Here is a 26,812-nt window from a genome sequence, read left to right as displayed (position 1 = left end):
AAGCAGTGGGGCCCGTGGTGCTGCAGCACCCATGGGGGCTGCCCTGGCTGCAGAGAGATGAGCGATACCGGTATCGGGATGCACCCGAGCACACTGGTGGTCCCAGCACGACACCCTGCAGGGCTGCGCTCCCTGCACACAGGCAGTCCTAGCACGGATAAGGTTCCTGGTGCTGCAGTGGAAGGACCCCATCCTAAGACCTCACCGTGAGGGAGACCCCAGAACAGGTGGCAGAAGGGCAGTGCCATGGCAGGGCCTTCCCCAGGGACACTGCAGAGGGGCATGGGGTCTCAAATGCAGCCCCACTCCCAACACTGTGGCATCAGCACCTTGGCAGGCTTGGCAATGCCAGTTCCACTTCCCTCTCCCCCACCCTCGAAAATCACGCGGTTTTGGCTAAAATCACGTTTAGAAGCTGCCCCAGCTGCTGCCTCCAGGGATTGTCCCTGTCCCTCATCCAGGGCTGGCACCCAGAACAGTTCTCTCCATGCCAACGGGCACCCAGCAGGGAGCGTGCAGGCTCTGCCAGCATCCCGGCAGCCCCAGCTCTCTCCAGCACCTTCATGGCATGAGCACAGTGCCAAGGAGGGCAAGGCTGGGCTGTGTGGGTGTGCAGATCCCCCCCACCTCCTGATGCCCCACCCTTCCATGGTACCCAAAGCCTGGGTCGCTGCCACCAGCCCAAGCACATGAAGGCTGAGACATGGTGACGATGGCACCCAGAAGCTTCACACAGCTCCCAGAGACATCACAGACACAGCGCTGAGCACATCTCCATTTTATTTCCTGCCCCATCCCAGTGAGTCCACATTGCCCCAGCTGTTTCCTGGCTGGCGGTATCCTAGGGGCACAGTGAACCCTTCCCCTCGGAGAGCTTGGCCCCAACTGAGCAGGAAGAGTCAACTTCTGCAGCCTCGGCCCTGCTATGGCAGCACAGTGATCTTCTTCTCCAGCGTTTGTGGGGGGAAGAGAACCCTCCTCATCACCGCATCCAGCTCCTCCAGCGCCAGCTGCGCATGCACCTTGGTTGCGCCGTCAGGCTCAGCCACCACCACGTGCTTCAGCAGCCGGTAAAGGTCCCGAAGGACGTCCTGCAGTACCTGGGGGCAGGAGGAGCATCAGCACCCGCCGGGGTCTCACCCGCAGCCACAACAACCCAAACCACAACCCCAACCGTGCCCCGGCAGACACGGTGCTGGTCCTTGCACTGACACTGCTGGTGCTGGGATGCAGCGGCACCACCACCCGCCCTGCCTCAGGCAGTGACTTCAGTTTCCCCACACAGCAGCAGTGCAGTCCAGCACCAGTGCATTGCAGTGCCCCTCTAGCATGGCCGGGCCGAGATCATGGCTGTGGGTATTCCCATGGGGAATCAGCCATTTCCTCCACAGGAGCTGAGTCCCAACATGTTTGGAGATGGGAAGTGGGGAGGGATGCCACAGCCCACGGATAAACTGGGCATTACCAAGTCAAATCAGTGATGAACAACTCCCACGTCTCCCAGGAGCTGGCACTACCCATGGCATGGCGTGGCTCTGCCTCACAGCATAGCCAAGCAGCTCAGGGACATGCCCCTATGAAGTCCTATTTATCCCAAGCAGGATGCAGTGCAGAGAGTCCCTTCGGTGAGGGAGGCACAAGCAGAAGTTCCCAGTCCCATGAGACTTTCCCTGGAAGCTGCCTGGGAAAGGGCCTGGGGTTGCCAAGGAGCCTGGCAGGGACTCTCTGGCCCTGGCAAGAGGGAGGGATGTGACCCACCTCAGTGGCCTTCTCACTGAGCCCCCGCAGCAGCACCACCACCACGTGCACAGCGGCTCTTCGCACTTCTGCCTCAGGGTCTGTCTTGGCTATGGCCGTCACACAGGAGGTGATCTGTGGGGACAGGGTGGGAGAACCGTCAGCGAGGGCAGGGGGATGTGGGAGGACCCAGTAGAGCAGCAGGTGATGATGAGGATGGGACCCTTACTCCCAGGTGGACATTCCCCTGCCAGCACCCAACCGGGGGGGTTGATTTTTGCGTGGCACAGGGCAGCGAGCAGCCCTCCCTCTCTTTCCACACAGCTGCCTTGTGAAGCTTTATAAAAAGCAGGCATAGTCAAAGGAACCTAATTAAACCCCAGCAGTGACAGCCGGAGAATTAGCACAGCTCAAGCCTTCCCAAAATAGCAGCGTGTGGCGCGCTGGCATCTCGTCAGACTGCTGGTACCCCACTGATGCTGCGTGGCTGTGAGTGGGGAGCAGGGAAAGAACCCTGTGCGCTGTGCCACCGATGTCTCCTGACCTTCCTCCCACTCCAGGAGGCAATGTGGGCTGAAGGTCTAACTCCTACACAGTCACAGACCCAACAGCTCAAGGGCTGCCAAATGTGATGCGAGCAGCTCCCAGCAAGGAGATCTGGGAGAAGATTCCCTCAGAAGCAAGGCTCACCCCACCAGGGTCACAGCTCTGGTGATTCCGGCACCCTTGTCTCACCCCACCAGCTATCAGCTGTGTGTTGATGCTGATAATGGACTAGTAAAGAGTTATCATTAAGCATGAGGTGCCTTTCCCAGGTAATAACTGTGCCCCCAGGTCTCTTTCTGCAGACTGCCATGGGTGGAGCAGCACCACAGCTTTTCCTTGGGCTATCGCTTCTCTGCAGGAACAACATCCGATTATAAAGCTGATTATACATCTTTTAGCCCTAAAAATCAAGGCTAGAATTTCCTGAGGGTTTGCTGCAAGGTCCAATGACTTTTATATCCTGCAATATCAGGAACTACCACTCATGTCCTTTATGGAAACCCCAAGCTGTTGTGTCCCCAGCAAGGAGCATTCAGCAGCTCAGCATCCACCAACAAACCACCCTCGTTAAGGAGGCAGGGACCCGGGGAAAGGGCTGGCAGCACTGGGATGGAGCCGGTACCTCCTGGACAATGGAGCCCAGCTGAAAGCCGAGGTGCTGGCAGAGCTCGCCCAGGTTGGAGAGGCTGCTGGCCCGCAGCGCGCTGTCAGGGTCCCGTGCACCCTGCAGGAAGGCCTGGACCAGTGGCTCCCGGTGTTTGAACACCATGTCCCCTGCAAGAGAGAGCAGAGCAGCACATCATGGGCAAGGAGACACCCACAGCCCCTTCCTGCCAAAGCCCCGCTCCAGTAGGAGCAACTGGGTTGCTCCCTGCTCCTTGCAGCACCACCAAACAGCTGTATGCAACATCTGGAGCGTGGCTTGTGCCCAGTATGGGTACCCTGGCGCAGCTCTCTGTGAAGCATGGAGAGAGCCTCAGCGGGGACTTGCAGGGCACCAGCAACCCCCAACAGACCCCACACAACCAAGACCTTTGTGTGGGGCTGCCCTCCACATCCTTCAGCTCCCACGGGGCCATTCAGAGGTGACCCCAGGAACTGCCACAGAAACGATGTGCGAAGCCCAAGTTCTCACATAATTCAGCTGCACAAACGCCCACCCCAATTAGCACATGGAGGCCCCGGGGATGTGTGAGCCGCCTAATTGCAGGTCTGCATACAGAGCCCGTGACCTGCATGCACAATCACCCAGGCGCACGGCCCTCCTGTGCGAGATGGATGGCTGGTGGCCATGGCACAGGCACAGCTCCCACTCTGGGAGTTTGGTGGTTTCCTGGCTCTCCTGAGCTCTGGATACTTCTTGGACGCTGGTTTGACACCACCTGGAGTACTGATGACAGATCCAGTGTCCCTTGCTGTCGGAGCAAGTCCAGAGCAGGCCACTAGGATGCTCAGGGGCTGTAGCACCTCCTGCATGGGGACAGGCTGAGAACATTGGGGCTGTTCAGCCTGGAGAAGAGGCTGTGTGGAGACCTCAGAGCAGCCTCCCAGTATCTGAAGGGGGCCTATAGGGATGCTGGAGAGGGACTCTTCATTAGGGACTATAGTGACAGGACAAGGAGTGATGGGCTCAAACTGAAACATGGGACGTTCAGGTTGGATATAAGGCAGAAGCTCTTCCCTGCGAGGGTCCTGAGGCGCTGGCACAGGGTGCTCAGAGAAGCTGTGGCTGCCCCATCCCTGGCAGTGCTCAAGGCCAGGTTGGACACAGGGCTTGGAGCAAGCTGCTCCAGTGGAAGGTGTCCCTGTCCATGGTAGGGGTTGGATCTGGATGAGCTTTAAGGTCCTTTCCAACCTTAACCACTCTGTGATTCTGTGTGTCCTGAAGCCAGTGGAGGCAGTGGGATGCCCCAGGATGCAGGGACAGAAATAAACCCCATGGGTAGTGGAGGAATCCCACCACTCTGCACATGGGGACTCAGGGCTTCTACTGTGAGGGGCTGGGGTTGGCCAGCCCCTGCACCACTAGCACACTGACAGCCTTGGGCTGTGATGGCCAAGAGCTGGGCAGGAACAGGCAAACCAAGTCCTTCTGTAGGAGCATTCCATTGTAGCTTCGCTCTTCCTACATGGCCCTCTCTCTCACTAAGGGACCATGCACTTCGAGAAGCAGAGACAGCTCCTGCATGGCACAGGGTGGGAGAGCTCAGGACAGCACTGTGATGCCAAGGATGGCCATGCTTGCTTGGGAATGCAGCCTGCTCAGTCCTTGCACCCCAGGAGTCAGTCCAAGCACTGCTGGATGAACCAAGCTCCTCCAAAGCCAACAGCACACTGCTGGTCAGCCACAGAAAGAGCATGAAGTGCTTCCTTTCCTGCAGCAAGCCAGAGAAGGGAGAAGGTCTGTTGTGGTGCACCCATTGCAGATTTAACGGCTTTGCAGCAACAGCTAATTGTGTTGGTGCAAGGTCTGTATGAATCCTTGTGTAGCCCTTGGCCCCACATTGCTGGAGACAGGACTGCGCTTTGGTGATTTGCCAGGCAATAGGAGCCTGCTGTAAACTCCCCTCCTGGATGGGAAAAAGCCACTCCAGTGGATGTCAGGCAGAGCCAGAGACAGGGGTGAGGCAGGAGGGAGGCACAGTGGTCCCAGAGCAGCAGGAGCTCTGCACCGTTCGCAGCAGAGCGCTTCTGGAAGCGCCGGGTAAGTCCTCGCTCTTAAATCCTGAAGCTTTGCAACAAAAACAACTTTGTGCGATTTGCTCTATAAATACGCAGGCGAGCCAGGACGCGTCGGAGCCACTGCCCGCGGCAGAGGCACTGAGGAGTGGGGGGAGAACCTCAGCGGAGGCTGTGCCACCATCCCACTGCCAGCTCTGCCGAGGGAAACCCAGCACTGCACAGTGCCATGCAAAATGAGGGATGGATGGATGGACATTGCCCGAGGGCCTTTACACACCAAGAGGGTTTGCTGCCTATCACACTGCCCACTGGAGCTCCACTGGGAGATGATGGGATTACTGGCTGCAATGCTGTCCTCATCCTGGCAGTTGGGCAGGGGAGCAGCATGACCTGGCCCTAGAAGCACTGGTCCCGGTGAGATGGCTGCAGTGGTGTTGCTTGGGGATGCCACCATGGCCAGGGCACACTGCTGTGCCCCAGAGGAGAGCTCCAGCAAGCCAGGCCGCCAGCACAGGTCCCAGGGGCTCAGGCAGTCTGGACTCTGCAGGAGGAGGTTGGCTCTGCCATGGCCAACCAGGGAACAAAGCACCCACTGTTGACGGGGAACCCTTGCCTGGCTGTCCAGCAGCAAGGACAGCGGCTGCCACCTTCCCTGGCCATAGAGAGCTCTCAGTGCATGCTCTCGCTGCTCTGGCCTCTGCTGGGAATAACACAAGGCGTTTTAGGACATGTCCCAACAGCGGCTGCCGGAAAGGCCTCATCCAGCTTCTACCCCTCAGCCCTGCGTGTCCGGGCGCTTCCCGGCAGCCTCCGAACCCAGTGCTGCTGACTGAGGGGACGGTGGGCTGCCGACAGGATCCACCACTCCAACCCTGCTCATTCCAGGCTGCAGGAGCTGGCTCTCATCTTTGGACAACCAAAATCCCCCATGTGCTTTACCCCTTGGAGCTGGCGGCACAGCAGAGCACAGCGAGGGGCTGCACAGTGCTGCAGCTGCTGTCAGCGTCCAGCACTGCCATGCTCATGGACGTGGCTATGGACTCACCCAGTGCCTGGGTGACACGCATCAGCACCTCGCCCAGCTTCATCCTGGTGATGGCGGTTGCAGCATCCTCCGTGCCACGTGCTGGGCACCGGTACTCTGCCAGCAGGATGGGCAGGATCCGCTCTGGGTACTTGCTGGAGAGCAGGGCAATACCTGGGGGCAGTGAGAGGTAAGTGTGGGTCAGAGCCAGCCACATGCCACCACCCTCAGCAGAGGAACCACTGGTGGCTGTGCCACCCCATGTCCTGGGTGCAGCCATCACCTGCAGGACCCCTGCACTGCCCCAGCCTCACACAAAACCACAGCACTGAGGAGCCCAGTGCTGTGTCTGGTTGGGTGCCAAGCTGAAAAATAAGTAATTTAGAAGTTGGCAGCAGGTGCCCACTAATTGCTGCTGGTTAACGTTCATCAACCCGGCATCGACTCGACCTGCTGGCTGCGGGGTTTGCCCTGGGCTTGGCCCAGCAACAGCACAGCTGGGTACTGCAGGCCATGCGCAGGCAGTGTCTGGTCACTGCTCCCTGCTCCTGGCCATCAGGCACATGTTCCTGGTGTGTCCTTGTGCCCATCAGAGCTCCATGAACCCCCTGGGTTTGCCTGGCTCAGCTGGGAGCTGGAGCCTGAGTACGCCCCATGCCTGCCACATCTCCCCAAGGATGAAGAGAGGTCAGACCCCAGACATGGGATACAGGCCGGGCTATGCTGCAGGGCTGCACTGGCTTTACCAAACCTTCAGAGATGCAGGCTGGGGGCAAGCGCAGGCAACAGGCGCCTCTCTGATGGGGAAAGGCAGCTGCTCTCCAGGGAAAGGGCAAACGGGGCCCCAGCAGTGCCAAGCAGTGAGTCACAGTGAGCCCCATTCCCCTGCCCTCCAGGAGCATCCGCCTTCACCTCCAACCCCATTCCCTGGTTATCGGAGGGTGCCCGGAGTTGGTTACCCTCTGCAAGCCCAGGCACATCCAGTGGGGCAGCGACCTCTCCTCTGGCTTTACCTTGCCAGAGCACGGCTGCATGACAACCAGCACCAGCCCCAGCACCAGCATGGTGGTGGGCAAGCCCTGCCCCTGCACTGGGGAGCTGGAACATGGCAGCAGGGACCCCACTGCCAGTGTCCAGCACCACGCATGGCACGCTGTGGTGCCAACGTGGCAGGGGCTGCCTGAGTCACTGCCACAAGGAACCGCGTCAGGGTTAATCACAGCCACAGTGAAACACAGAGGCAGCTGAAGAGGGTGAATTAATCACCAGGGGACGGTTGGGGAGTTTGTGTTTCACCTGCAGGGCAAGGACAAACCCATCCCACTCAAGACCGTACAGGCAGAAGGAAGCACAGTGATAAGCTCCTTTTCCAGCTGCTGCTAAAGGTTCCCTATCCAAGGCAGCTGGGGCTCCTGGCACCACTGGTATAGCTCTGGGCAGGGGAATGGCACCTCCCTTCCGTGTAACCTGGTGCACCATGACCCACTGTCATACAGGATGCCTGCATTATCCTGGGTATGGAGGCACCTGCCTGTGAATCCCAGTGGCACCAGTGCCATGGGGCTGTGCTGTGCATCCCAGCACAAGCATGGTTTTCTGGGAAGCAGCATAAGCAGTGGCAGCACTGGGTTGTTACTGCCTTTTCCATCGCGATGGATGTGGCAGAGCCCTGAGGGAGCACCAGTGGGTCCCCACAGCCCTGGCTCCTCTGCCAGCCTCAGCAGAACAGACCTGGAAGCCAGAAAGTCAGCTGGGTGCAGGGCCAGGGTGCTCAAATGGCACTGAAACTGCAGCCCCAGGCCAGTGGCATGGACCTGGCACAGGAATTGGGATGGGCTCCTGGGTGTCTTCTAGCCAGGGAATGCCGTGAGGGTGCCCTCACCTTGGGCTCTGGCTCCATCAAGGAGGCACCTGTGGTCTGGGCAGATCCAGCAGTTCAGTCAGAAGGTAAATGAACTAATTACCCACTGAGTAAGCACAACTGGGAGGCTAAGCCCCCCGGCTATGGGAACATAGTACAAAACCTGCATGACGCTCCAGGGTTGACCAAACACCACAAAGTCACAGTCCAGGAGGACAAGAGATGCTGAACCCCCAGCCTGGCCACAGCTCTCCTGTGCTTTGCTCTCCTTATCCAAACCCCCCAGCACAAAACCTTCTACAAAGCACTGCCACTTGCCCTGGCCAGGCACCACTCACCTTGGATGGCTGAGAGGTAGACGAAGGCATCCTCGTGCTGCACGTTCTCCAGGAACACCTGCAAGGAGAGGAGAGCATCACTGGCAGCAGCCCCACAGCCTTCGTCCCTCCTGCCTGATGCCTTCAGCCACCAGTAATGGCACAGTCAGAGGGCTCAGCTAACAGAGACCATCCCCAGCTCCAGCTCTGCACAGGATGGAGACCACAGTGGGAGCCTGATACCTGCAGGAGTTTCTCCTGAAGCCTCAGGGCCTCTGGATCACGCTGTGTGATGAGGCTGGTGAGGCAGCGAAGCGCGGCTGCCCTGCCCGGGGGCTGTGGGTCGTAGGCTGACACCAGGAGCTCCTGGAGCCCAGCTGGGCTGTCAGTACATGGCGCTGGAGCAGGACCAGTGGTGCTGGGCTCATGGCTCAATGTCTGCTCTTCACTCCTCTGCCCAGGAGCCGAGGAGTTGCTGTGACTGTGCCACGATGGTGCCCAGCCACTCCCCAAGCTTGTTGCTCCACTGGGAACACCAGCAGGTCTCTGCACTCCAGTCCCTGGCTTCTTCCCCAGCACACCGTCAGCAGCAGCACCCAGTGTCCCAGGGGAAAAGGCCCTGTGGGTGCAGATGGCGATGCGGAGGTCTGAGGCCAGCTCCTGGGTGACGGGCTCAGGGTAGGTGCGGGAGAGCTCCTCCAGCAGTGGCACCAACCGCTTCAGCACGGCAAAGTCGCTGGATTGTAGCTGTGGGAGGAGAGAAGAAGCACTGGCATCACTGCAGTGGCAATGCAGGTTTGGTCCCTGGGGTGCTCCTAGGAGCCACGCACATGGACGTGTCCCAGGGTGCTGTGGGACAAGATAGTAACAAGATAGCCCAAATGAAAGTGGTGTCCATGCAGGACCCTGGTGCTTAGCAGAGGGGCTGAGCTGGGGACATCTCTACCAATGTTCCTGCCTTTGGTCCTGCTTGGAAGGAAGCTCCAAGCAAAGAAGCTGCAACCCGTCCTGACACTGCAGCACCAAGAGGGAGAAATTCCTGCCCTAACTTTGATTTAACTGCTAAAGCAAAATCTGGGCTGTAAGACCTGAAAAGTGATGCTTTAGTAGAGATTTTGGGGAGCTTTTGGATGATTCTGTAAAAAAGCCCTTGGCCACTGAAATCCCAACAGCTTTCCAGCTGTTTTGCATTCAATTTGTGAAGTCAAGTTGCTCCCATTAACGCCAGAGCAGAACAGGAGCTCGCCAGGGAGGGGGCCCATTAGAGCCGCAAGATTCTGGTTTTAAGTCTTTTCCAGCTAAATGATATTATTTTCCCAGTGTCAGAAATTTAGCAATAAGACACAAAAAAATAATCATTTTTCATTAACAGTTGCATTTTCCTTTGGGCATGTCCGGGGATGAAGCAACCCCTACAGCTCAGTGATGTAAGTGGAAGCCAAGAGTGATTACAGCGAGCTAATGAACACGTGCTTGCTCCCTGATCCCAGTTCAGTCACTGTGTCGCGGGGCAACCAGGTGATGTACCAGCTTTGGAAAGGATGTCTTCAGAGAAGCCCTTAGTGACTGGTTTAGTAGTGGATTTGCAGTCTTGGGGTAATGGCTGGACTTGATGATCTTAAAGGTCTTTACAACCTAGTTGATTCTATGATATTCGTACATCATTCATATTGGCACAGCCAATACAGGGAAGTTCATTGTGCTCCGGAGATGGAGCTTGTGAATGAGGGATGCAGAGGATGCAGTGCTGGTATTTAAAATGCTGTACATGATTGCACTGTTCTGTCAGAGCCTTCCTGGAGGCACGTTTTGGATTATAAATTAATTACCTATGCTCTTAGGGCTGCCTTGACAAGGTCAAACTCTCAGCCAGTGCTACAAGGAAAAATTATGTATATATATATATATATATTTATATATACACACACATATACATGCTAGGACTAATCACAGGCTGCAACCGAGTGAGCACCCAGACTGCAGCACTCCGTGGCTGGGCACAATGGGATGGTGCCTGGTGTCCCCTCCCCACACCCCAAGGCCACCCAGCATCACCCCTCACCTGCACGGCTCCACTGAGCATGGCAGCCACCAGCCCCATGGCCATGGCGAGGGTCTGCGCCTCCACAGCCGCGCCAGGCCCCCGTGCTGGGCTGGCACAGGCCCGCTGCAGCGTGGCTGCCACAAACTCCTGCACCTGCCAGCAAGAGAAGCAGGTAACAGTGGTTAGGAACAGGATGCTGTGATGCTGCTGTCTCCTGCAGCCCTCAGCTCTTGGGCTCTCACTGTATCTATTTCAGTTTTCCCAGCTGAAGCCTTTCTTTAGCATCGTATCACACAAACCCTTTGTGTTTCCCTGTTGTTAACGCCACCCTGAACTTCCCTCTCAGCCCCATCCCTGACCAGCACTTTCCTAACTCCCTTTCCATCCCGCTGTCCAGTGAGTGGTATCAGCAGCACTGGGGAGCCACAGTGAGCTGCGGGACAGCTGGGATGTTGGTGCAGTCTAAGTGTGGATCCCCTGGGGATGCAGAAGGGAGCTGGACTCCTTGACAGGACTGGGACTCTTGAACCACTCTCTGCCCCTCTGGCAGCAGCACAGTTGGGCTAACTTTCTGGGGTCACAGTCCCCAGCCCCACACCAGTCTAAAGGAGAATTTTGGGAGAAGGGTTGAGCCAGGCAGCCCAGTCCATCAGTGCCCACAGCCACTGGGCTCCAGCATGGTCTGGCCTATTGCCCACCCACTACAGCCTGTGACAAGATGATGGCTAAACCATGGTGCCTACTCTTGGCAGCAGAACCCCTGTGAGGGCTGCAGGAGCAGGAAGAAGGAAAACAGCCCCTTCTCTGCCTCCTGTCCCTGCTCTGTGGCTATGGAATGGGAACTGGGAAGCCAACTGGGATGGGTCCGAGAGGGAAGGTCGTGACAGTGATAACAGGGAAAGACGAAGGGTTTGCATGAAATTGTGCTAGAGAAAGACTTAGGCTTGGACAACTGAAGTAGATGCACAGAGTGTCCCTTCCGTGCCCCAGTGGCTGCTGCCAACGCTTGCCCTTGCCTAGGACAGCTCCACAGAGCTCCAGCTCCTGCACACTGCCCACGGCCCCCCTTCATCAGCCACCAACTACTCCCATACAGCCACACTCGATCTGGGCTATTTACTACATGTGTTATGTATTCTGTGGGCTTTTTCACACTCTTTTTTTCTCCCCAAGCCCATAATGATCCTGCCTGCTTGGCTGCCACTGGCCTTCTCAACACTGAACACCAACACCCCTCATTCCCCACACTTCCTGCCTTTCTAATGGAACTTGAAATCAGTGAGTTTATTTTCTCCATGCCTTTGCCAGCTGTGCTGGGAAGAGGCTGGACCACGGTGGTTCCAATGGAACAGGCGTATTGCAAAAGAGGAGGAACCACACTGCTCCCAAGTATGAGAGCAACAAGGTACTATTGCATCAAACCCATTTCCAGCCCCCAGGACATGGGCACTGGGTGCAGACAACATGTTTCCTCATCAGAAGAGCTGATCAATCACTGCCAGCTTTGTTAAGCACATCCCTGCTGCAGCAAGGAAGGAAGCAGGCTGGGAGCAGCTCTGGAAATGGCTTAGGTACCTTCTGGCCTGATTAGTCCAGAAAAGACATGTCATCAAGCAGCAAGAAAGTAAATGTCAGAACATCTGCTCTCACACAACAGTGACACACAAGCTGTACAGGTTGAAATTATATTTAATGTAAAAAAAAATAGGAGCATCATGACTAAATAGTCTCTCAGTAGATAGCTACTGAGAAAAACAAAAGGTTAAAAGAAATCTAGAGGGAAAAATACCCCATCTTAATCTGGAAGGAGGAAAAAGGCTTATAAAATAAAACACTGTGGCACATTTAAGTCTCACACAGGAGGAGAGCACCACTGGAGCATCAAGGAAATCAAGTCAATCCAACAAAAGCTGGGGGGATGTAAATAAGATAAACTGTGCAGCTGAGGGTGTCCACAGCTGCTGCCATTCCTGGGCTCTGGCTCTGGGAAGGCAGATCACGCTTGCTCCAACTCCATTATGCATAAAGCCATTGACCAGAGTGCCCACAGCAAGAGCAAAAACCCCAAAGAAACCCTGTGCTGCAGAACCTGCTCAAAATCAGTTCTGCAACTGCCTGTCCCTTCCTGAAACACAACCCCAGGGGAAGTGTAATGGGTTTTTTGTCTCGGTTTCTTTTTTTGGTGGCTGTTTCTTTTTATATTGGACTCACACTGGACCCAGAACCTGGCAAATCCTTCCCCACTTCCCATCTAACTTTGTGACCCAGGCAGTGGAGCGGGTCCGTGCTGGTGGGTGTGATGGAGAGGCAGGTAGGGACAAAGCCTCGCTGGCTGCCACTCCCCCTGGCACTGCAATGACACTGCCTGGGTCCCCTCTGTCACTGCATAGCACACACAAAGACTCCTTTGTCCCATAGGAAAAAGTGAGGACACCTGTGTTAGCAGTGACCGCCTCTGCTCGAGCCAGTCACAGTTAACTGGCATAACCAGGTCACCGAGGTGAAACATAAAACCAACCAAAAAAACCCCCACTCAAAAATACTCCAAAACACCAGGATGAGGAAGTTAAAATGCACTGATCAGCTGGGGAATACTGTGCCTTCCCAATCCTTTGTGGTACCAGGCTCAAGGAGCCCCAGCTGGCCTTGGGAACCACAATATTTAATACATTTTGTGGCAGGATGTGGCAGCAGTGTCATTAGAAACAGGACTGACATCATGGATAAGCAGCCAGTGCTTGCTTAAAAAGTCTGCTGGGTACAGATATTTTTAAGCTTTGTTAAACTTGGGAATAAATTTTGCTCAAAGGAGAGAAGGTGGCAAGTCAGTTCCTGTTAACACACAGGCTGCTCTCCTGGCTTTTAATATACAACCACGGACACAAATATGAAAGTATCTGCTGGGCTTCTCTGTCCTTTCTCTGCAGCTCACTCTGCCCTTCCTGCTGGCACTGCACAGGACAGTGTCTTTTTGAGACACAACTGAATCAATAAACTGCTTTCCCTGGGGATGCTCTACCTTTCTCCAGCTGTTTCTTAGCCACTATCTCCTTAGAGCCCAGTAGCCCAGAGCTCAGTCTGCCACATGCTCTAGCTGATACCCCAGGGGTTTGTCATGACCAACCTGAGCAACATCTGTGAACACAGTGTCTGAGATGTTCTCGCACAGTGTGGCCACAAGCTGCAGGACCAGCAGCTTCCTCCTCTGCCCAGTGTGGTACTGCTCCAGCTCCAAGAGACTCTCTCCAGGCGCTGCAGCCAAGTTCGAAGCCACCTCATCCTCCGCAGCCACGTGAGTCAGTGCCTGCAGGGAAGAAAGAACAGGACATGGACATGCACCGGTTAGACATAGGCAAATTCACACCAGGAACACTGTGGTGACTGTGCCAGTAGTCTTGGGCACAGCAGGTCCGTGTTATCCAAACCTCCATGCTGCTGCAAAGGGTTCCTGGTTACCTCCCCTCTTCCAGCCTTGTCCCCTTCCAGATGCACACTTGTCACCAGGCCAAACCCTCGCAAACCTCCATGGACACTACAATGAGCACCACTGAGCACTTATCCTAGGGCAAACCATCCTCTGGGCTGTGAGGCTGGCTGGGTCTCTGTTGGCAGCCTTGATATTGGCTACTGGCTGCTCACAGAGGCACCCAGAGTCCCCTTCCCCTTTGCAGAGCTCATGTTGACTCCTCATGCAACCAGGACTTTCCACTGGGTACAGTCAAGGTCTCTGAGAGCTGCCCACAGCTCTCTACACCCACGATGCTGTACAACCTGTGTGACTGTGGGCTGGGGCTCCAACTACCAGCAAGGGCACAGAAAATACAGCCCAGGCACAGCCAGGAGGGAACCGCAGGGACTCTGAACAGGATCAAAGGGAGCAGATGCCTGGGCCCCCTTGCTAAAGCCAAGGAACCAACAGGGATCATTCATGGCCTCAAACACACCATTAAACTTCAGACATGCTCTGGTTGTCAAAAGAGACTGGGAGGGGGAACAGTGGTTAACCCTTTCAGGGACACCAGAGCTGCCTTCCACACCTATGCTGTTCTGCCCAGCACACAGCAGAACTGCTCCAACATGTGCAGAAGCCTGGTTCAGAGCTCCCAAGCCATGTAAGGGGACCACTGGTCTCCTTTCTCATCTACCATACTCAGTCTGAAAAGCTGTTCCTACAGACGTACCCCAACTCAGTGACTTGCCTGCCCTTACCTGCAGGCAGCGGATGAAGAAGTCTCCAGCCAGACCACTCTTCTGACAGTGAGACAAAAGCTCCACCAGGTTCTCCACATGGCACTGCTCCGAGGAAATCTTCTGGTAGAGGGCATCATCTTCATCACTGAAACAAGTCCCTGTGTCACCTACATGAATGTATCCAGACTTTTTCCAGGGCTGGCTCTAAAGTACTGAACAGCAAGGTGAAATCCTGCTTCTGCACCCCTGTAAATCTCCCTTCACAGCACTACCAGAAAGCAGAAGCCTGGAGGCACCTGAGTCAAACTACTGTTCAGTTCATTTGGCCTATGTGATCACACACTCAGTTCATTAATTAACCTGCATTCATTAAAGGAGTAACATTGCAGAAACCATGAGCACAATGCACATGTTTAACCCAGCCATTCTACAAAGAACGGGATTAGCACTGGTTAATTCATGCAGTGGTCATAACCATGAAAGTAGGGCAGACATGGGCACAGCCATGGCTGTTAAGGAGTAATTTTAAAGCATACCCAGTTTAACCAGTGCAGACCTTCTTTTAATTCAGGTCAGGAACACATTGAAATGAAGCCAAAACAAGTGTATTTGTACAGGGTTTTGTTACGGACACTCTTGGGCGGGAGCCGTGCGCTCTGACTGCTCAATCGCACTGCCTCAGGCTTGTACCTGCCAACTAACAGCTACCCCTCTTGACACCAAATGCCACGCTGCTGAAGAGGCCCAGTTTGCCTGGCTGGAGTCTAATCACTGCAGTTTATTTCCCACATGGCCACACTCTGTCTCCACTCATAGAGACCATCTGCAAGCGCAGGAGGGGAGTTCAGGTGCTGGCATAACTAGAGTTCTTGCTGCTGTGGTGCCACCTGTGTCTGAGTGATTTCATTCATACACACAGCTATTATCTGCCATGAGGCAGGCTTAAGCTGAAGGGTAGAAGCTGAATCTGGGGAGTACTGGGACTGAAGGAGCATGTCCCATTCCCAGACACCCCGCAGGCAGGACATGGGACTCAGGACAAGCACAGTGAGAGCACACACTAACACTCAGACAGAGTATGCTGCTTTTAAGGGCTGAAAGTCAGAGCTCTGTGGTGTGTATAGGGAATCCGTAGACAAGAAACATCACTTGCCCAAGCTTGGAGCAGACAGCAGCTATCTGTGTGGATGGGGGGGACAAGACTGTGGTGGGACAGCTCTACCAGCCCCACACTCACCTGGACTCTCTACCAGGCACAAAAAGGCACCAACGAAAGCCCTACATGCTAAATGATGCCTGGGCACTGCCCCAACAGCACTCACCTGATGGTCTCCTCCACTGCGATGGTGGCTCCACCCTCACTGCCCACACAGAACCGGCACCTCGGGTGGAGGGTGGGCACGATGCTGTTGAGCCCTGCAAAGCCCTCCAGCACTGCCAGTGACACCTCCCGCTCCGACTTCTCCAGGAACCACAGCAGGATCTCCTGGCATGGGGAGCTGGCAAGGAGAGAGCAAGCAGTGGTGACCTTTCTCTGCCCACTGCACCCCAGCACTGCAATGGGACCACGCATCTCTGGGTGTGAAAGAAAAGAGTTGTCTGCATCAACCATGGGCACCCCTTGGGATGCTCTGGCTGACAGTTGTGTCAGCTGAAGGCATTTGTGCAAGTTTACAAGGGGATCAGCAGCACCTCCGGTCCTTCTGGCACTCCCAGATGGAAGGATTTGGGTCCTTCAAGACTTCAGCCCTGTGAGGAAGGGAGCACTCTGTTTGAACAGCATGTCTGTACAAGGACAGCCACTTCCACACAGCTTCAGCACGATGTGCCTGGTGCTTCACGCCAACATGACAAAGCACAGAGCTGTCAGCTGTGCCAAAGAAGAGGAGGAAGGAGACAGGGAGCACTGAAAAGTGGCGTGGGAACCCTTGCCAAGAAAAGATGCAGGTTAATGAGGTGGAGTAGCAGTGTTGCACTGTGCCAGGGGTCTGGAAACCTGAATGCTTCCAGGCAGCTGTGGTTTTAGTTACCCCTGCCAAATTCCTTTGCAAACAGAGAAGCGAGGAGTGACTCTGTTCACCCAGCAGCAGTGTTAACTTGGCTTGTTCTCCGGACTTGCCACAGCAGTCACTACTCTTTGAAGTGATTAACGATGTCTTTAATAATAGTAGAGGCTGTGTCTACATAAACCTTTTAGGGAAAGCCTCCAGAACCCGCATGCCGGTATCACCAAAGCAAAATAAACCCACCAGGAGTAATTTTACTAGCCTGGTCCAAACGCAGGGCAGCCCATGGAAAGCCTGGGAGGAAAAAGGATAGAGGACAGCCAGCAACAGGTCACCACTGTCTCTACCACCACGATTGACACATGTGGTGCTTACCATCATATGGGGTAACTGGGCACAGTGTGAGGGACAGCTATGCATCAGAGCAGAGTGATCCCAGACAGGAGAAGAGCAATCTTGTATTTCCAAGAGCCAGTGCTCAAGCTGTTTTATCCTGTTTCTAGATCCCCAGTATGCAGATCTCTCAAAACTCAGTCATGTAGCACCATCTCCATCCACATACAATCACAATCCCTGCTCTGAAGTGGGCATTAAGAGCCTGTGCTTCCCACAGGGCACGTTTGCCTCTACACCAAACATCTGGGCTTCAGGGAAGACAAAACCTAATGTGAGGGCTGCTTCCTTGGGCACAGGTCTACCAGTAAGGTTGTGCACCATGACTCTGCCTGCAGTTACTGCCTACTTTGAATGAGAGCTCTTCAGGATGAAAGAACTGGTCTTGACTACCGTATGTGCTCATATAAAGCACGTCCCCTGGAGGTGGGCAGAACAGAGAAGACAAAACCCCAAGAAGGAGCTGTGCGCAATCCTTCCTTACCGTAAGTATGACACATTCTGCTTGGCGAAGGAATAGAGGGAAAAAACCACTCCCAGGACTGACTGTAAGGATCCCAGCAGCAGGCTTGAGCTGTCATTTCCAACCACATACACCTACGGAGAGAAGGGCACAGGGAGGAGAGTCAAACACCTGCATGGAGCAGAAGGAAGGCAAAGGGAAGAACAAAAGGAAGAATGTCTGTGCGCAGAATGGCTGCTGCCAGGGAGGAGGGCAGAGGGTTTTCAGGCTCTGTTCCTTTCTGTCTGGAGCCTGTTTTCCCTGATTATGCCATATTCTGTTTTAAAAGCAGCCTTCAGCACCATCTTTCTCCTAGCATTTGCTTTACCACATAAAGGCTCCAAGCTACAGGAACATTGCAGCCAGCTGTTCAAGAAGTCTGCTGCTTAGGGGAAACGTCTTGTGTTAAGAGAGATGCAACAGGCACCTCTGAATTAGCAAATCTTTATGGAAGTACTGCACTTAGAGCCAAATTTCAAATACAGAGATCAGTCCCTAGCACAGCAGCTGGGTTGACATGTGCTGAGCAGAGCAAGTGAGTTGCAGCAGCTCTGAGGAAGTTTGTAGGGCTGTGTGCCTCTCCTCCATCTCAAGCAGCACCCTCCCAAAACATGGTCAATGCCCTCCTCCACGAAACCAGCACACCCTTCCCAGGCAAGCCACTGCTACCAGCTCACTGCACACAAGTCTTACCTCGCTGCCCACAGAGCAGAGGAAAATCACTCACAAAAGTCTTATGACACTGCGTTTGCTTTTGAATCCTTTTAAAGGAATTGTCTGAAACCAGAAGCCAGGTAGGACACTTTCAGTCAAAGCCATAATGCTGGGAAAACTCGGTCTAGAAAATGGTTAAACACCAACCCTGACCCAGCTGGATATAGGGTTGATGAGTTCAGCTTCTCATTTTATCAGGCTCTATCTCCTGTAGGTTTTAGCTTTGAAAAAAAGGTGGTGCAGGGAAATAAAAGTCCATTTACCACTTCTCTAAGAGATTTCCAGCTGTGTGAGCCGGTGAACTACCTGTTTAGAAGCTGTTGTTCCTTCACACCAGAGTGCTTCCTACACCTCCAGCCTCTGCAGCTGGAGAATAATCCCTGTTCCAAGGCTGGAGGTGCCCAGGATACAAACCAAAGAGCTTTTGCCTGCTCAAGGCAGTGTGACAACCCAGGTAGGAGGGAGATTGTCCTGATAACATTCTGCCCTGCTGTATTGATGCAAACAGACCTTTTTTTCCTGTGCTAATCCCTGTGGAGCCATTCTTCCTAACCAGAACCTTTTGTACACAAAGCCTCCCTGATGAAGCCCCAAGGATGGTTTCTCACTCAGCATCAAATGACACTTGCCAAGCAAGAAACCCCCACAAATCCACAGGCTGAAGCCTCTGTCACTAATCTGGCTGCTGTCAGGCCTCCAGCACTATGCCATTAAGGAGGGATCCGCCCCAAACTCCCCCAACACTCATTGTGAAGGGAGCCACAGAGCAGCCCTCCAGACTGGTCTCTGCCTGCCAGCTAGTTACAACAAATCATTACTACGCAAAATACTACAACAATCACAGCATTTAAGAGCTTAGCCTGCCTAGGGGCATGCCAGTAAGCAAGTCACCAGCTTCTTAAAATTGAATTCCTGGTTTGGAGATGTCCTTCTGGGTTGGAACCTGCAGCAGAGAGCTGGGCTGCTGTCAGAGCAGGCAGCAAAGCCTGCAGTGTGGCGCTGGTGGGAACGGCAGAAAAAGGAACTATGAGAAAAGCTTTGAGAAGAGAGGCCTCCTCCACAGAAAACCCTATTCCTTAATAAGGATCACAAGATGTACCCTACTTCTTCTCCAAACACCAGATCCAAGATCTACACTGCTGAACACCCTGTTTGTTAACTCCAAGGGACCTCTTGCACTAAGGAGCTCCAGAGAAGGTGCTAAGCCTGCACTGTCCTGCCCACAAAACACATCCTGTTAACACAGAAAGTGATCTGTTACTGGCAAAGCCAGAGTGCTTTCCTGATGAGATCCAAGTTACCTTCCATTTTCCCTAACCCTCCCCATCCCCAGTACCTGATCTGGGCTGGGAGAGCTGCTGAGCTCAAATAATCCTTTCTGCTTTGAAAGCTGGGCACACAGATCAGCTCCAAGGCCCCACCTCTGCCTCCAGGTACTGTCTTGCACCGCAAGCAGCCCCAGAGGAGGTGGCTGGACACCAGCAGCTGCTGAAGGATTACCCAGCCAGTTTTAAAATCGTTTTCATGAACACAGAAACGCATGTGTCACTGGGTTCAGCTCAGAATGGCCCCTGCAAAACAGGATACTCATTCTTCTTTATGTATCATTATCAATTTACCTTCCTTGTCTAGTGAGACTACACAGACCGATGTTTTTAGCTCCCTGAGAGACAGCAGGGGAAGATGAAGCACGGGGGGCACCCCATGGGAACTAACAGTACTGTCCTCCCCTTTCTGGGACACCTGAGCTGAGGACACAGCCACTCACACTATCTCTCCTGTGGCTGAGCTGCTGCCCACCCTCCTTGCCCCATACCCACACATTCTCTGCTTCCTAACAGCAGACATCATGGTAGCTGTGCCAGCTCTCCCACCTCTCCCCATGGCTCTGTGATGCCTCCAAGCTCACCTTCATTCTCCTTACACCACATCAACAGCTCAGCAGCCCCAGAGCCGCACTGAATATGCTCATTTCATGACACCCACTGCGAATGCATCACTGCCAACTGGCTGCACAACCACCAAGCCAAGCCGGGACCCTGCCAAACTGCCCTCACTGCAGGACTGAGCAGCACAGCCAGCCACTTGCTGATACCTCAAGTGCCCTCTTTCCCAGGTCACTCATTCAGAAGCATTTTGGCCCAGCACAAGAGCTGGCTGCCATTCATTCCTCTGTGAGGAATTAATGCTGCAGGAGCTGCAAAGAGGCTTCAGCTCCAGCACTGGCTCAGGCTGCCCTCTGCAGACCTCAGAGGCAGGAAGAGCAGCTCCCAGAATTCCTGGGAATAACTCCCTCCCACACAGGTAACATAGGGCTCAGCATGAGCCTTATTATCCATGCTCTACAGGAAGGAAACTGAGGCAAGAGCCACTAAAGAGAAGTGGATCAGCAACAGCCTGGGAGGAGAGCTCAGGCATCCTCTGAAGATTCAGCACCTGCAGATTCCCTGCAGTCCGTCCTTCCCTCTGACCAGCTGCACAATGCTGATGCTGGAAGGTGAGCAGCATCACCTCAGACCAGGACTGACAGCTCAAGGCAAGGTGTGCCAGGCTCATGGAACTCCTGACTAGGGCCTCCTGCTGTGTTGGAGTCCTGCAGAAGCTGCATAATTTAGCAATGCTCACAAAGTCTTGCTGCAGCTCACAGAGAGAAAAAGGATATGAAAGCACCATGGAGACTCCTGGCTCCCAGCCCACTGCTCAGACTTGTCTTACTTTGATAAACCAGAAAGACACTGGGAAAAAAAACAGCAAGAGCTCACTCCCATCTCAGAACATTTTGGGGTGAGAATGTTTGAAGGGACTCAGGCAGCTCCTCTGGTATCCAATATAAAGCTGCAGTCCCACCAGTGCAGCACTGCATAGGAGGCTCCTCTGTGCACCTTTTGGCCTCACTTCAGCATCACAACTGCAGGGGACACTGAGTTTTGTCATGGTCACACACACACACTGAACTGCCCAGGAAGTCTCAAAGCAGCTCTTAGAGTAGTTTTCTCACCTACCCTCAGGCCTTAATCAGACACCATACCTTGAGCACATCTTCCACACAGCTGCCAAGCTCTGCCTCTGTCACCAGCACAGCCCCTGCTGATAGATCTTCCAGTAGTAGTTCTGAAAACAAAGGGCAGAAACATCAGCACCTCCGCACTCTGGGGAGTCACCAACAGAACAGCAACCCCACCATGCCCAGCATCAGAAAGTACTTTTGACAGTTCTCTTGCTTTACCTCCATCAAGGCAGCATGGGAACCAATAAGCCCTCATTAGCTGCTCTAAGTATCACTACACTGTTGCAAACACCTCAAGGTTACAAGCCAGTTAAGGCAGACCACAACCTCTCAATGGATTATTCCTTGGAGAGCTTGCTTGGTCAGTGTGGGAAACCGATAGCTTCCGTCCAGAAGCCCAAAACAAGACTGTGAGACTGGGAGAGTTTCCCAAGAAGCCCATGGCAGAAGCCCCACTATTCAGCTCTTACACTGCAGTAATTTGACTCAGGTGCTAGTACATGAGCTGCGCCCAGCCACACCGACACATTCACAACTGGAAGAGCTGGGCTTTCACGCTCAGCAGCCCAGAAACCAGCCAGGGAAAATTCTGATGGAAAGACAAAAGACCAAGGAGAAAGGAAAACAGACTCTTGCCTGATTACCCAGTACCTGCTGTCTCTGAGCATCGCAGCAGAGGTGCCAGCAGGGGCTGGAGCAGGTACTTCTCTGCCAGCTGAGGGTGCTCTTTCGCCATGGTGAGCAGCGTCGTGGTGGCCACACGCTGGAACTGGAGTGCTGTCAGCTTGTCCTGGATGTGCAGCAAGCCCAGAACCTGGAAGGGAAGTCCATGATAAAGGAACAAAGATAAGCAGCCCCTCAGAAGAGGGCCAGGCAGGCTTCTCGCAGCCAACAGCAGATTGAGGAGCCTCTTGTATGCTGTAACATTACATGAGCTGTTCTCCTTCCCATGTGCATGTTAATGTGGGATGAATTTCTGGCTCAAATCAAGAGCCCACACCACTCCCACAGCCAAAGGCTGGAAGCAAGAGCTCCACAGCAGAGAGCTCCTTGTAGCACAGCGCTGAACAGCTCTCGTGCCATCAGGAAAAAAATATGCAGCATTTCAATCAAACATGGAAAATTCAGGAGTAGGGAGGAAACACATCCCACTGCCAGAGCAGCAGAAACACAACTCCACGTTGTCCTAGCTTGAGCCAGGCCACGCCTGAGCGGATGTGACAGTACCAACACTCTCCAAGCTGGAAGATGGCTGTGCATTCCCAGTCAGGGCCAGCAGGGAAGGGAAGGGAAGAGATGGACCTACCTGGGGGCAAACCAGCCGGTAGTACTCCTGGAGGGAACGGCACTGCTGCGGGCAGGAAGCCAGGATCTTTGCAACAGCGTCGCATTTTCTCCAGTCCACAGCTGCTGCCTCAGCACCAGCGCCACCTGCTACAGCAGCACAGAGCCAAGATCAGCTCCAACCAACAGCAAACAGCATGGAAAGATTTGGCTGAAGCCAGATGTTTCTGGCCGAAAAAAAAAGGCATTTCTAGATTTTATTACTCTCTTTAACCATGCCTCTTTCAGGAGACACCTAAACCTAATGACAGAAAGGGAAAAAATACTATCCAAGATATCTGATGATGGAAAACAGCTTCTACAAATAGGTGCATGAGCCAAAAAGTAAAGGGAAGTCATGATTGGATGGTGTCATCAGGTTGGTATTGGCTGGAGGTGGCTTTGGCACTAAAAACTGTGGGATTCAGCTTTTAGAGAACAACAGTTTCCCTCCCTGGCAGGAAATGGAGAGCAGGAGAGCAACGCTGCTGAGCCCAAGAGTAGGACAGGTCTCACTGTGGCTGCTCACAGCCCAGCACCACAGTTCCCACGAAACCACCACTGGCACAGCTCCTCAGAATGAACACACACAAGGTGTGACCCCATGGAGGTACAGACAGGTTAAATGAGTTCAGGGGCTTTTGATCTGGACCTCAAATGTGATGGTGTACCTCAAACTACAAGCATTTGCAGTTGGAAGGCATTCACCGTTTGGGAGTTCAGCATGGCCAGAGGCAGAACCTGCGTGTATCTGACACAGTCAGCCTGGCCTGACAAAAGCTGTTTCCCATTTCGGTGTTCTGATGCCATTGCCTGTCTTGAGCCTCTTGTGGGATCAAACATCTCAGACGTGTCATCACAGTCTCTATTAATCTGTGATGCTGGAAGCCAAGAGCAGTGTCAGAGCACCCTACTCACCGCCTGTTCCCTCCATGATGCCCCGAACCACAGCCTGAACCCCACTGGGTCTCATCAGCCTCTCAGAGAGCAGCTGACCACAGAGGCGCCGCAGCCACGCCGGGGCCCGCACAAGGGCTGGCTTTGTTTCTTCCCCAGGAGAGGGAGGACTCTGAAAGGAAACAAAGGAGCTGGGTAAGGAGCATATTTGCACACCCCTGTGCACCCCCCACTGACAGGCAAACAGCCTGCACCCTGCCCTCCATGATGTGTGACCAGATAGGACAGGGAAAGGCTTTAAATAAATCACTTCTTCATCCAGCAGCACAAAGCAAATTAAGGCTTAATGAGAGACAGCCTCCCCAGAAACAGCCCCTTCTGCAGCCCCTTTAATTAAGCCCCTCTCCTTAATTAAAGCCTCTCAGGATCAGGCAGCAGCTCTGACTACTTCATTACCAAAATGAAGCACAGGGAGCTTGGGGACAAGTCAGGTTTGATGCAGGTAAGGGGTCTGCAGCAGTGAGCCCTGCCAGGATGTGGCACACTGCGCTGCAGAGGTGGCACCGTGAGCCCTCAGGTTCCCTGCCTGAGCAAAGCAATCCCCCAGGACAGCAGGAACAGCAGAGCTGTCAGGAGAGAGCTGTCTGAATGGAGGTGTCTGCCTGGACACCCTGAGAAGACAGGCCAGCATCACTGCTTAGGGAGATACAACACTTTCAGCTGGAAGGGACCTACACTGGTCATCTAATCCAACTGCCTGATCGCTTCAGGGCTGACCCAAAGCTACAGTATGTTACTACGCACATTGTCCAAAAATCAGCTTGGGATGTCAGCTCAGCTTGTTTAACCAGGAGATCCCTGTTTTTCTGCAGAACCAGTGTGGACTGAGAGCGAGGCCCTGCACAAGCAAGCAGCTTGTATGGACCCTGTCCATCCCTCACTGGTGGGACAGCCAGCTTTTGCCTTTGGGAATTGCTGTGATATCAGCTGGAGGATCACTGTGTGGCAGAGAGCTGCACCTAACCCAGTGACCCTGCATCACCTGTGTCCTGACCCCCAAACCATGACATGGCAGGTGGGCACGCACCCACCCACAGCACCCTCGGAGCAAGGATCTGTGCTCCTTTCCCTAGGGACTTTCTAAAAGCAGTATCAAGATTTCCCATCTCCTCCTCCCCACCACCACGAGGCAGCCTTTGAAAAGGCCTCAAGCACCAGCCAGTGCTAAGGCAGCACTGTTTTGCTCCCCTCACATGGAAAGGGGCAGGTTCTGGAAGAGCAGGCGCTTTGCTTAGCCTTGGAACTGCCAAGCCAAGGCAGCATGTGCTGCAATGGGATCACACTCACCCACACACCCATACAGCAGGGCCTGAGCTCCTGCCATGCAAGGGAAGCACACCCAGCAGCCTCGCCTGTGTGCTCACACAGTGCCCAGGGACAGGCGTGCTGCACTGAACTGGTTTGTAAGGTGAGAACACTGCAGTGGAGCAGCAAAGGAACCCTCTGAAGGTGGGAACACACAGTCCCTGCGCTCCATGCCAGCGGCTCCCTGCTACCTCTGGGTACCTGCTTAGGCCGTCCCTGCAGGATGAGCAGCTCCCGCACCGCCAGTGGCTGGTAGATGCGGTCCAGGATGTGCTGCAGGGTTTCCCGGCATCGTGCTCGCTCTGCTTCCGAAACACCCTGTGCAAAACAAACCCCAGGGTGGGGAGGACACTGGCATTAAACCCGACTGCGTGCCGGAGCCCCTCCAGCCCCTCTCCAGGCTCTCATCTATTCCCCTGCATGAGGACTAACATGCATGGCATGGGAGATGCCACTGAGAGCTATGGGGCTCCAGCCATGGGGCATGAGCTCGGCTGGGTGCTAACACCAGCACCGAGGGGATGGAAGCAGAGACCCACGGACCTGGCTGTAGGCAGCAGGCCCATGGCCCAGCAGGCAGAGGCTGGCGAGGAGGAGGCCCAGGTGGCGGGCGAGCAGCGGGGCACCCAGCGCAGGGTGCTGGGCCAGCTCGGACACGGCGGCGGTAGCAGCATGGAGCCGGGCCCCGCTGGTGGCCGGCGGTGCCGGGGGCGGCGCGCGGGGCCCCGGGATCTGCCCCACTCCCGGCGGTAGGTAGGGCACCAGGCCCAGCCCCACGGCGGCCCGCAGCGCCCGCCCGACCGCCCGGCCCTGCGCCACGCTCAGAGTGTCGGCGCTGGGCGGCGGAGCGGCACCGGGACCGGCACCGCGAGCGGCTGGAGCGGCGGCGAGCGCGGCCAGGCGCTCCTTCAGGCACAGCAGCAGGGCCAGCAGCGCGCAGGCGGCGGCCCAGCACGGGTCGGCTTCGCTCGCCGCCCCGGCTGCTAGCGCGGGGGCCCGGGCCAGCACTGCATGGCGCAGGCCGCGCAGAGCCGCCCAGCCCGGCTCCCGCCGCAGCTGTTCCTCCAGCGCCGACATGTTGCTGCGGAGCGTCTCCAGCCGCAGGGCACCGTCCGGGCCCGGCACGGCCTCATCATCCCGCTCACCGGGCCCGGCGGACGGCCGCAGCAACAGCTCAAGGGCCTCCACCACCCGCTCCACGTCCACACCCACGCCCGCCTCCATGCCGCCCGCCATCTTGGGGCCGCCGCGAAGGGGCGGGGCGGGGCTCGCCGCCGCCATCTTGGGGCGGAGTCGTGCTGACCGCCACCATCTCGGGGGAGCCGGCGGCCGCCATGTTGGGCGGGGCGGGAAGCGGAGGCCTGAGGGGCCGCCCCGGTGTGGCGGCGGGGCCGGGGTGTGCGGTGCCTCTCGGAGGGTCCGATGCTGCCCAAGAAGGACATCAGCCCTCCCGTTGTGTGTGTGGGGAGGTGGTGGTGCGAGCCCCGTCCCTCCGCCCACAGTGTCAGCAGCCCCTCTGGAGGGTGAGGTGTGCTGTGGGAGCTCCCACCCCAAGGCTCGTCGCTGTTGCAAGCAGAAGCTCCGGCTGCATCCAGCAGAAGTCAACAGCTTCCGGAAAGAAAACAGCAATTCTGCAAGGGAAGAGCCCAAATACATGTTGTAATAGGCCTGTGGAGGTGGAGGTGTACAAGTGAGGTCCCAATTAACACGGGAGTTGGGATGCTTGTTCAGTTCATGCCTGCACGGGGGTGGGTGCTTGATGGTAACCCCACAGAGCTGTCACAGCCTGTCCTGTCTGCCAGCTGCACGTTTCAAACAGGTAAAAGCTGTGTTTTCCTTACATAAAACAGCCTGTACCTACAGCCATTGGCTCTTGCCTGTTTAAAATCACAGTACATGTTTCACTATGCATGTTCTGTGAGCAAGGGTCTCAACTCGGGGTGTGACTTTTAGAATTACGACGATTTGTGTTCCTTTAGAACACAGTTATCTTCAGGTTTTATGAGCTTTCCAAAATGAGTTCTGCCTTCCTCACCTTTCTGAAGTGACTTGTCGCTCTTCTGGTCCACATGGTTCACTGGTCACTCTTCTACCTCTCCTCAAGGTGTGTGAGCTGGTGAGGAAACACCGATTTATCTTGCTACATGCAACTCTAAATTCAAATTGCAAGGTTCCGCACACATATCCTGTACGATACCTCAAC

The 26,812-nt window shown here is 55.0% G+C and overlaps 1 protein-coding gene across 1 annotated transcript; it reads right to left on the bottom strand.

Annotated features, from left to right (window-relative positions):
- Window positions 1-856: 856 nt before the first annotated feature.
- On the bottom strand, window positions 857-25,860 carry TANGO6 (transport and golgi organization 6 homolog). The gene is made up of 17 exons (XM_061370368.1): window positions 25,153-25,860; window positions 24,811-24,927; window positions 23,266-23,416; window positions 22,331-22,458; window positions 21,676-21,838; window positions 21,046-21,128; window positions 17,286-17,398; window positions 15,725-15,901; window positions 14,421-14,547; window positions 13,336-13,515; window positions 10,230-10,364; window positions 8,411-8,914; window positions 8,189-8,246; window positions 6,011-6,163; window positions 2,906-3,057; window positions 1,759-1,872; window positions 857-1,100 (listed from the first exon to the last, which is right to left on the bottom strand). Exons 1-17 carry the CDS (start codon window positions 25,843-25,845, stop codon window positions 924-926), a joined length of 3,225 nt encoding a protein of 1,074 aa, XP_061226352.1. The 5' UTR covers window positions 25,846-25,860; the 3' UTR covers window positions 857-923.
- Between the last annotated feature and the right edge of the window lie 952 nt (window positions 25,861-26,812).

The sequence above is a fragment of the Neopsephotus bourkii genome, unplaced genomic scaffold (assembly GCF_033783945.1).
Source record: "Neopsephotus bourkii isolate Nb327-2 ecotype Australia unplaced genomic scaffold, CSIRO-AGI_Nbou_v1 NB_1541, whole genome shotgun sequence".
NCBI classification, from domain to species: domain Eukaryota; kingdom Metazoa; phylum Chordata; class Aves; order Psittaciformes; family Psittacidae; genus Neopsephotus; species Neopsephotus bourkii.
Note: the sequence above shows the minus strand (reverse complement) of the source record. Positions and strands in the feature narration are given on the sequence as shown.